Below are 10,795 nucleotides of genomic sequence, written 5' to 3'. Positions count from 1 at the left end.
AAGAGTCCAATAATAAATCATGTGACATCCAGTGACCGTAGATTACTCATTGTAAATAAACAACGTAAAATTATTGTGTTCTCGTGCTCTACTTTACTGTAGTTATATGTGTGCGTTTGAGAGAGAGAAGGAAACAACGATGACATAAATAGATAAATGTCTCTCATTTAACAAAACATAAGTAACGGTGTTAGCAAGTTAGACCGAAATTACAAGAATACGAAACTATATTAACATAACTCCAAAAATTTTTTAAAAAACAAACTTTTTAGACAAAAATAATAAATCATAATAAAACTTATATTTTTGCAACTCATGACCCTACTCCCGCGCATTCGTGTATCATCCTCCAACACACAAACCACACCACCCAAAATATCATCATCACCATCCTTCACACCATGCACCACTCACCACCACCATGACCATCACCACCACCATCCTCCCACCTCCCACCACCCACCCGAACCCCCTCGCCCTCCCTCGCCGCTCCCTCGTCTTCCTCTCCACCACCTTATCCCTCCCCCAAATCTCCCTCGCCTCCCCTAAACCCCCAGACACCACCATCACCGACCGCGTATTCATGGACTTCAGTATCTGCCCGAGTTACTTCCAAACCCGCACCCTCGGGTCCGACCTAGCCTCCTGCCCAGACTCCCAGCCCCTCGGCCGCATTGTCCTCGGCCTCTACGGCAATCTCGTCCCCATAACTGTCTCCAATTTCAAATCCATGTGCATGGGAGTCTCTGGATACTACAAAGGCACGTTAATTCAAAAGCTATACCCCGGTCGGTTCTTTTTTGGCGGGAAGGCAAGGGAGAAGGGATAAAGGGGAAGTGAAGCCACCGGTGGGCTTGGTTAGGAACACGGAGAGCGTGGACCCGAAGGCGTTTGAATTAAGGCATAACAAGGGCGGGGTTTTGTCGCTTTGTTTGTCGGAGAATGATGATGAGGATGAGATTAAGCTTGATCCGGATTATCATAATGTGGAGTTTATGATTACTACTGGACCTGGGCCGTGTCCGGATCTTGATGGGAGGAATATCGTGTTTGGTTCCGTTCTTGAAGGTATGTTATTTTGTCTGTGTTGGATAGTTTTGTATAAGGTAGTGATTGACATTGGTGGATCTAGAAAAAAATCAGTTTAAATATTGCGCTATGCCTCAACCTATGCTAGATCCGTCCCAGGTGTTTAAATGCTTGTTACGTAGTGAAATTGAAGTTTATTTAGTTAAAATTGACAACTAGTTATTTGGATCAAAGTGTTTAGAATGTGATTTGGAGAATCATATAAGAATTACGTGAAGAAAACCGATTATTTAAACGAATTAGCAATTACATACCAGTTTCCGGTTTTAATCCTCTAATTATTTGATTTTCAAATACTAATTTATGTTATCCAGAATCAGTGGCGGATCCAGAAAGTTTATTCAGTGGGGGGAAAAATAATCATTGAAAGAAAAAAAAAGTGCATATGGAAAATTTGTTCTTTGTTCAATTGTGCAATTTGTCTTTACGATCTTTACTACCAAAAAACATCTCAACTGTTAACTTAAATTTCCGTTACGCTAAAGGAATGAACCATACGAGTTCAAAGTTAACAAATCTTTTATCTCTTTGCACGCAACTAACATAGAAAAAATGAACCATACGGGTTCAAAGTTGCCATGACGTAACCTTGTGTTAATCTTTTTAAAGCGATGACCAAACTCTTGAATTTTCATGTCGACAACAATATTGTCAAAAAATCAAGTAATATTAAAATCTTAGATTTTAATACGTTTTCCATAATACGAAGAATCTTCTCTAAAAGTGAATTAAATCCGCTTTATCGTATATATATAAATATACTATATTAATATTTATTCTTCATAACACAACTTATTATTAAGTTTTCCATGTAGGTTAGTTATTTAACAATTTTTACATTCTTGCTTATATGTAAAACTTTATTTAGATTTAGTTTTAAAACTACAAAAAGATGTTAAAGTGAATTTTAGTTGGGCCAGAAAGAAGGGCTGGAAAAAAATTCATAAAAACCTATTAAAGAGACATGTTTTGGAACAAATATACACTAATTTGGAAAAATTGAGTGGGGGTATATACCCCCTAGCCTTCAAGTCAGTCTGTCCATGTCCAGAATAATCAAAGCAATATAATGGTATGGAGTGCTATAATATGGTGAATCTGAGAAAAATGCTAGGAGTTATGAGGGGAAAATGTTCGGATTTACATGCTTATTAAAACCGAAAATATAAATGTCACATTGTTCTTTTATCGATGTACATGTCATAGAACCTGGACTGTGCGTGTATGTGGTTGTTGATATGTACTAAAATATTTTGGGGGTAATGTATAAGAAGGTCATTCAGTTATTTAACTGTTTTCACTAGGCCAACCAGACATGTATCCAGTTTAGTTTGTACTAAATTCAACAACAACAAATAAAAAAAAGGCTGAATATTGAATGTAACATTTTAAGAAGAAACAGCTAGAAAAGCATTGGTTATTAGGTGAATTTTTTGGTTCGGTTCAGTTGATTTTGTCAAGTTATGGGCTGAATCGCTAACTACTGTTTATGAAACACAGACAAACCGGACGGGTTAGTTGGGTTGACTGGACCTGTCGGATTCAGTGGTTTGACAGTTCAGTTTTGACGTTTTGAACCGGTTTTCATTTTTATTTTTCTCAAAAGCGTTTGTTTATTGAAATAACTTGTTTATCATGAATATGATACGTATATATATTTGCTTATTCCTAAAGTGAAAAAAAAAAAAAATAAATGGAAAACGTTCGTTTCCAAGTTCCAAACCGCCAGTCGGACCATCACCTTGTCAAAAAGGAACATATACGGTTCATACTGACCAGATAAACCAATTTGCTTTGGTTTGGATAGTTCCATCGGTTTCAATGGTTTATGAACACCCCATAGGTTAAAAAAATGAATGGTTAAGTGCCATGGTTATACAAAACAATTATTAACGTTGATCTTAGTTTTCATGTTTTATTGGTAGGTATGGATGTTGTGGCAAACATATCTTCAATTCCAACATACAAACCAGGGGAAAGAATCCGACAATATAATGACTTGGCAGAGTTTTTCGGAGACGAAAGAGCTAAAACTGCACGAGCAATATGGGACAGGCCTCAAGAAACATTGTACATTAGTAACTGTGGTGAAGTCAAAGTCACAAAGCCTACACTCTCACCCTCATTACCTTAATCACTTTGATTATTTCACATAATTTATGATTCTTGTTGGAAATTAAATTAGCCTCAAAAACATTCTATGAGGTATTTGTAAATGAGATGTACCTAATTTACGTTTAATTATTATGAAACTTAAATATATTCGATTATTTCCTAAGATGGTTATTTTCAGTTTTTCTATAAAGTGTTTGATAAATCATTAAATCCTGTAAGTGGTCTCAACCATTTAATTAAGGTCCCTCAACTTACTAAATGGTATATGATGGATATAACTAAAAGTAATAATATAGATAACTGATTCCCGTTAGTTGTCCAGAGAATTATAAGAAAATGCGAACACTACTTTACGCTCTCATCGAGTTGTTACATCGACTAAGACATTATAACAGGATTGAATATCAATTAAGTATGGCATCATCTTCTACATCAAAAGTCCACAAGTATCAACATTTTGATGTCTATGTAATTCCATGTTTATGATTGAAGAAAAATGATTAGAGTTATGTGATTATGTTCATGTTTCAGTATATAATTGACAATGTTAACTTGTTAGGAAAACTCATTGACCCCGCCAATACTCAATCACCAATAACATTGTAAAACACGACTTATACTCTCGCTATTCTAGAGGTTAAGGTTTGGTTTAGTTGGGAAACATAAGTAAAAACAAGCCATAAAATCTAAAGATTGATGGATACCATATGGCTTTAGACATTATGGTTACTTGAAGTTTGAACCAGCAAAATAGTTATGACAAGAGTCCAAATCTAGCTAATTGGGTGTAGTGGTGTTTGACATTGTGTTTATAAACGTATACAATTGCATATTCGAATTTTGTGAATTATTAAAAAATTTTTAACCAGAGACCAATCGCATCATGATTATTACAGTTAAACATTGTAGTGCAAACTTTGAGTTCTCCCTATTTCTTTGGCTTTGTTGATTCAAGATTAGATTAAATCAAATCATAAATTAATTTTTAATCGGTTCTTATTTGTTTCCAGAGTTAAATTGGTTTGAAAAATGCGTCTACCTAATCGTCTTTTTAAACCCAACTAATTAGGGATAAAACAAAAGTGATATATTAACAAAAGATATGTTTATTCGAAAATAATTGTTATAAAGTTTTGTTTATGTTACATGACTTGTCAAAACCATCGTTAGAATGTTAATTATGAGTGTGAGAATTTCCCGTCTCTTTAAAACTTATAGCGTTTTTTTCTAAACATAAGTTTCTAATGACTAAAGTATAATATCCTCAAGGCATAATTTGAAAAACAGAATATATTTTATAAGTTTAATGGTAATACATGAATTTTATTTTAAAAATGTAAGTATGGTAAAAAAAATAGAATAATAATAAGTAGGCAAATGAGCCAAGCTGCTAGCGAGTTACTTGAGCTCGGATCGATAAAAACTTCGAAACAAGCTAAGTTTTTTCGAGAAAAAAAAAAGTTTGTTTAGTTATCGAGTTCGAGCTTGAGCCTTGTATCCGAAGCTCATTACTCATCGAGCCTCAATCTCTCATAAATCAAAACGAGCCGAACTCAAGCCTAATCAAACTTGGAGTCAACTCGTTTATATTTTTCTTTAAAATAAATATATAAATAATAATAATAATCCGAAACGTATACACAACCAAAGATACATCTATAACCCTAGCTCCATAAACTCTCACACCACAACAGCCGCCGTTGGTCATCGTTTGCAGTCTAATTAACACTCCGTAAAGGTATTCATCAAACCCTAATTGTTACAATCTAATTAGTATTCGTATGATATTAATCTCACACGCATCCATCGGGATTCACTGATTACAAACCCTAATTTTATTTAACAGATTCAGGGTTTCTTAATCGTTTAAAGTTTTATTAGTATTTGTAAAAATTTACCCAGTTCTTAGATTAATCTAATTAGTAATTTACGTTTCTGGGTTTTTGTTTATTGTTAAAAAAATTATCAATTTTTAGATTATTAATTTAATTAGTTATTATTAGCAGAAAAAATGAAGTTATGGGGTTTCTATAAATTGTTAAAGCTTTACCCAGTTTTCAGATTTTTAATTTAATTAGGTAGTGTTTGTTTTTGCTTAAAAGGTCTGCAAGGGAGCTATGTCTGCGGGCTCGCAGACATAAGCTTGTGAAGACTGTTTGTTTTTTTTGTTTAAAAAGATCTTAAAAGTGCTTAAATGATCTTAAATAAAAAGCTAATGTTCAACATCTTCAAATTGCTTTTTCTCTTCTTTTCTCTCTGGACGACATCTTCAAAGCCTAAAAACACCCATAGCCGCCGGACACCGTCACACCGTCACCGGACACCGCCGCACTGTCCACCATATCTTTGCCCGTCACTGGACACCGCCGCAATCGACGACCTAGCCATCCAACGATTATCACAAATCCCTACATCACCATAGATTATCACAAATCTGCAAATCAATTACACAATTGAAAGCCATATCATAACATACCAGAAATAAATCTAATTGACAGTGTAAGGGCGATCGAGATCTGGCCGTCGGATTAGGCTGATTTTCGCCGCTGTCAGAGATGACGCGTAAGGGCGATGGAGATCCGGCTGTCGAATTAGGATTTTCAGTAACGTTGGTTGGAACAAGGATAAGGAAATAATTAGGATGCAGAGAAGAACAAGGAAGTGTGACGGCATGAAGTGATCGGAGAAATTGGTTGACCGCCGGCGTAAGGTTTTTTTCCCGGTGAAAATGTGGAGTAAAAAGGGGTTCTGGATGAATCTATTAATTATGTGATGTTCTTTTATTTAATTTATGAACAAAATATTATATCCTCCGTTATGTGGATCTTAATTAATTTTAAGTTACCATTTCATTTTTTTATGGTGATTAAAAAAGGCTTTTGGTGCAGACGATACCCAGTTTATAAAACAAACAGTATTATATTTTTAGATTGCAGACATGCAAACCACATCTTCAGTTGCAGACATGAATTCAGATGAAATCGGACTGCAGACAATTTTTGTCTTCAAAAACAAACAACACCTTAGTATTTGCAGAAAAGTTTGAGTTCTCGGGTTTCTTAATCGTTAAAAGATTACCCAGTTTTCAGATTTTAATTTAATTAGTGTTTGCTGAAAAGTTTGTGTTCTCGGGTTTATTAATCATTAAAAGATTACCCAATTTTCAGATCAATGTAATTAGTATTTGCTGGAAAATTTACGTTCTCGGGTTTCTTATAATCGTTAAAAGATTACCGAGTTTTTAGATTAATTTAATTAGTGTTTGCTGAAAAGTTTGTGTTTTCGGGTTTCTTAGTCGTCAAAAGATCACTCAGTTTTTAGATTTTAAATTAATTAGTATTTGCTGAAAAGTTTGCGTTTTCGGGTTTCTTAATCGTTAAAAGATTACCCAGTTTTCAGATTTTACTGTAATTAGTATTCGTAGGATCTCGGTTTCACATGCTATCACGGGGAACTACTGATTACAAACTTTAATTTATTTAAAAGATTCAATTATTAGCTATATATATTTTTCACTATATATATTTTGGGTTTGTTAATCGTTAAGAGTTTCGCCAATTTTCGGATTGATTGCGAAAATTTCACAATTTTATTTTGTATTTGTAGATAATCGTTAAAAGTTTCATTTTTAAAAAGTTTTGAATTAGTATTTGCGACATTTTATTTAGTATTTGCAGATAATTGTTAATTAGTTTTTTGGAAAATTTTGAAATTTTCAGAATTTTGAAAAGTATTTAATAGGTTCAGTTAGTCATATATTTTTCACAATTTTAATTAGTATTTGCAGCTTGTTTTAATTTCACAGTAACCATGGCGATTGATACCGCACCTGCGCAAAAGCCGCGATGGGGGGAGCTCGAAGAAGAGGACGACGGAAGTGATTACGACTTCTTGTTGCCTCCAAAACAGGTTATTGGACCAGATGAACACGGAAAGAAGACGGTGATTGAGTATAAGTTCAAGGATGATGGGAACAGGGTTAAGATAACTACCACCACGCGCGTTCGTAAGCTTGCGAATGCTCGGCTCAGCAAGCGCGCTGTGGAGAGGCGGTCGTGGGCGAAGTTTGGTGATGCGGTTCATGAGGATGTTGGTGCTAGGCTTACTATGGTTTCTACTGAGGAAATTATCTTTGAGCGTCCTAGGGCTCCAGGTAAATTGTTATTAGATCAGATTATTATTATTATTATTATTATTATTATTATCATTATTATATTTAGTATAATTCTATATGACAACTGGTTGAAAGCTCGATCCATTCTTTCGGTTTAAGATGGCCTCATAACATGCTTGTTCAGAAGCTATGGATATTGAGAAATTGTTTAAAAATTTGCTTAAATTCTGTACTACAGTTTTAGGGTTAAAGTCATCAAAGTGGAACTTGTATCATAAAATGTCCCGTTTGTGTATTGTCTAGAGATAGAGTTTGAAATTGATCATATGAGTTACTATACTTAGATTTAAAGGATTAAAGTTATTGAAGCGTAACAAACTTCATAAAATTGACACTTTATTTGACACACTTTCTATTTGGTTTATCGGGTCACTAAACTTTAAAATCAGTTACTGAATATTTTGATTATCGTGATTAAGTTTATGTGTTGTTTATTCTACTTTAGGTATGTTGTGCTTTTTTGGATTTATTATTAGGTATAATTTGTAGTATAGTGTTATATATTAACTGCTGTGAAAGTTTCAGTTTCGTCGAAGGTTTAATCAGATTCATCAGAAATAGGGTTTATTTTTTTTTTCTAATTTAACATGGTTTCATATGATGCTTGAAAGAAGATTCAGTTTTTATACTGTTCATGCATTTTTGGTGGCAATGGTTTTTAAGATTTGCTACTTTTTGTCTGATAATGCACGACAGTTTTTGGGTTATAGTGATTGAAACGGAGCATTTTATTTATAACCAATTTGTGCATTGTAGGTTCTAGTCATTTAAGTCACTAGAGTTTGAAACCGTGGTAAAAGTCGTTAAAGTGTAATGCACTTTTGTAAAGTTAAGCTGCCCATGGAAGCGCTTTAAAAGTACATCGACCTGAATAACAAAAATGTACATATGTTGGCTTGAATTACAAGTAAAATAAATATGATACAAATCCAGTTATTAGAATGTATATTTCATTGTTTTGCTTGAATGATGTTGACTATTGACTCATGCATATTATGTCTTGAACTTGTAATAAACAGGTTCAAAAGTGGAAGAATCAAACGCATCTGGCGACCCACTGGCTCAAATGTCGAAAGGAGGCGCGGTTCTTATGGTATGCAGAACATGTGGCAAGAAAGGTGACCATTGGACCTCAAAGTGCCCGTACAAGGACCTCGCCCAGCCCAGCGAAACCTTTGTCGAGAACCCGAACCCCACTGCAGACGCTGGTGCTTCTGGTCCCAGCAAAGGCGGTGCGTACGTCCCGCCCACCATGCGTGCTGGCGCAGTCAGGCCCGCTGCTGGTGGTGCAGACATGAGGCGTAGGAACGATGAGAACTCGGTTCGGGTCAATAACCTTTCTGAGGACACCCGTGAGCCTGACTTGCTTGAGCTGTTCCGACCGTTTGGAAGTGTGTCTCGGGTGTATGTGGCGATGGACCAGAAGACGGGAATGAGCCGTGGGTTCGGGTTTGTTAACTTTGTGAGGAGGGAAGATGGTGAGAGGGCTATTGCTAAGCTGAATGGGTATGGGTATGATAATTTGATCTTGAGTGTTGAGTGGGCTGCTCCAAGGGCAAATTAGTCTTTTTTTTGTTTTTGCTTTTATGTTTTTATGAATGGTTTTGTGATGGCAAGCAAAGATTATGAGATTTTGTGTTTTGAGTATTTGAAGCTTTAAGTGAACTTGTATTTCAGGATGATATACTTTTATCTGATAATACAGTCATGGTGATCTACTTATGAGTTTTGTATTTCCGCATGTTCTAGTTTCGTCACTCACAAGCGAATGTCGATCTTTGTTAAATAAAACACGGTATGTTCGTGTTTGCTTTTTTAACTATAACATGATTTTAGATTTGAACTTTAACTAAACGGTGTTCTAGGTCGACGTGTTTCGTTAAACTGGTTGTGTTTGGTGATGACTTGTTTAACTAAACAGGTTGATCTAGAGATGCACAAAATTCTCTGTTCCGGGCCCAACCCAAAACCGATTCCTACCCATACCAGACTTCGGGTGCGACTTGGTATAGAATTTTTCCCCGGATCTGGTTGAACTGAAACCGGAAATAACCGGTCAAAATCCCGCTCCACCCTACTCGAAACCTCAAAAACACCCGGAAACCGAGTCAAATACCCGACTATACTTGGAACCGGTTCCTACCCAGCTCAGTTTTGACTTTTGTTGACCTTCCGGTTTCTGAAAATACCTGGTTTGTGCACCTCTAAGTTGAGCAACCGCGTCTTTCTGGCTAGTTTTTTTACAATTTCTAACATGTTTACAACTTGTTTATGGCTAGTCCATCCATTTAAAAATGTCACCCCGACTGGCTCGATTAGACAAATGAGACAAACGAGTTGTGTTAGGGTAACATGATTTACGTGTGTTCAGATTTAGGTTAATATACGAGTCTTGTTCGATTTCAACCAACCATATTGATTCAACCTGTCACACACACACCCTTATTATAACTATGCTGTGAAAGTAATCATAACTATAGCTATTTAGAATGCAACAAAATCTTATAGGAAATTTGATTTTATCTTTCAACATTTTTTACATGAAAATACAATGGATTAGTAGAATTATATAAACGAACAAAAATTTAAAAGTTATCAACTCGCCATAGGTCGCGAATGAGGAGCAAATCTCGTGGAAAAACTACACGACAACGAATCATCATCTCCACCACCACCACCACCATCGTTAAAATTAAGAGCATAACTCTCGGGGATCATATTGAAAAGGCGAATTCCCCTTCCTCGGTTTCTTACTAAACCTTCTAATAAAGTTTTTCCATTTTGGACCAGCCACAACCTCTGAAAACTCTTTCATATTCTTGAACCGTGTCATCAACCAACCATCATTGTCCAACACATCTCCCGTCCTATGGTAGATAAACGAGGTTGTTTCCCCATCGTGATGGCGCGTGTCAAAATAAGAGAAAAGACGAAAACAACCGCACCCGTTGGTGAAAACAATATCCTCGTTGGAAATGTGGTTGGGTTCATGGTCATGGTCCATGGTTATTGATGGTGGTGTGGTGTTGGTTACATCAAAAGGTTGTGGTCTAGCCATATGAATATGTTTTTAGGATTTAGGAGTTATGAGTTGTGTGTGTTTTTATATGGTTTGTGACTTTGTGTTCATTGGACAGGGCAATGAGATATATTGTACACATGTAATGAGTTAGAAGATATTAGTGGGGAACAACCAAGGAGTAAAGACGGCAAAAATCCAAGATATGAAAGGGTATTTTTGTCTTTTTGCTAACACAATTTTGTGTTATAGTGAGAAGGGTTTAAAACTCGATCTTTTGACATATCTAGAATGAATAATTTATTTGACAATATGTATTTGTGAATTACTTAAGCTGGACTATTTTAAATATGTATTTGCAAAATATAATAATATGTTTTGTATTATATTTGTTGATG

At 35.4% G+C, this 10,795-nt stretch overlaps 1 protein-coding gene and 1 pseudogene across 4 annotated transcripts; both read left to right on the top strand.

Annotated features, from left to right (window-relative positions):
• The first annotated feature begins 323 nt into the window (after positions 1-323).
• Positions 324-3,322, top strand: LOC143596637 (peptidyl-prolyl cis-trans isomerase CYP28, chloroplastic-like; annotated as a pseudogene). The gene is made up of 2 exons (XR_013146746.1): positions 324-1,068; positions 3,015-3,322. The product of XR_013146746.1 is annotated as a peptidyl-prolyl cis-trans isomerase CYP28, chloroplastic-like (transcript).
• A 1,511-nt stretch (positions 3,323-4,833) lies between these two features.
• On the top strand, positions 4,834-9,103 carry LOC143596635 (uncharacterized). 3 transcript variants are annotated; one of them, XM_077075360.1, is made up of 3 exons: positions 4,834-4,942; positions 7,010-7,357; positions 8,398-9,103. In XM_077075360.1, exons 2-3 carry the CDS (start codon positions 7,015-7,017, stop codon positions 8,940-8,942), a joined length of 888 nt encoding a protein of 295 aa, XP_076931475.1. In that variant the 5' UTR covers positions 4,834-4,942; positions 7,010-7,014; the 3' UTR covers positions 8,943-9,103. The 3 variants fall into 3 exon arrangements, with proteins under 3 accessions (XP_076931475.1, XP_076931473.1, XP_076931474.1); XM_077075358.1 differs by having other exon boundaries at positions 4,838-4,942; positions 6,992-7,357; XM_077075359.1 differs by having other exon boundaries at positions 4,866-4,942; positions 6,983-7,357.
• The last annotated feature ends 1,692 nt before the right edge of the window (positions 9,104-10,795 follow it).

The sequence above is a fragment of the Bidens hawaiensis genome, unplaced genomic scaffold (assembly GCF_021521415.1).
Source record: "Bidens hawaiensis isolate Kalapana, Puna unplaced genomic scaffold, B.hawaiensis_p1.1 tig00046799_1, whole genome shotgun sequence".
Lineage (NCBI taxonomy): Eukaryota > Viridiplantae > Streptophyta > Magnoliopsida > Asterales > Asteraceae > Bidens > Bidens hawaiensis.
This window is presented reverse-complemented; position numbering and strand designations above follow the sequence as displayed.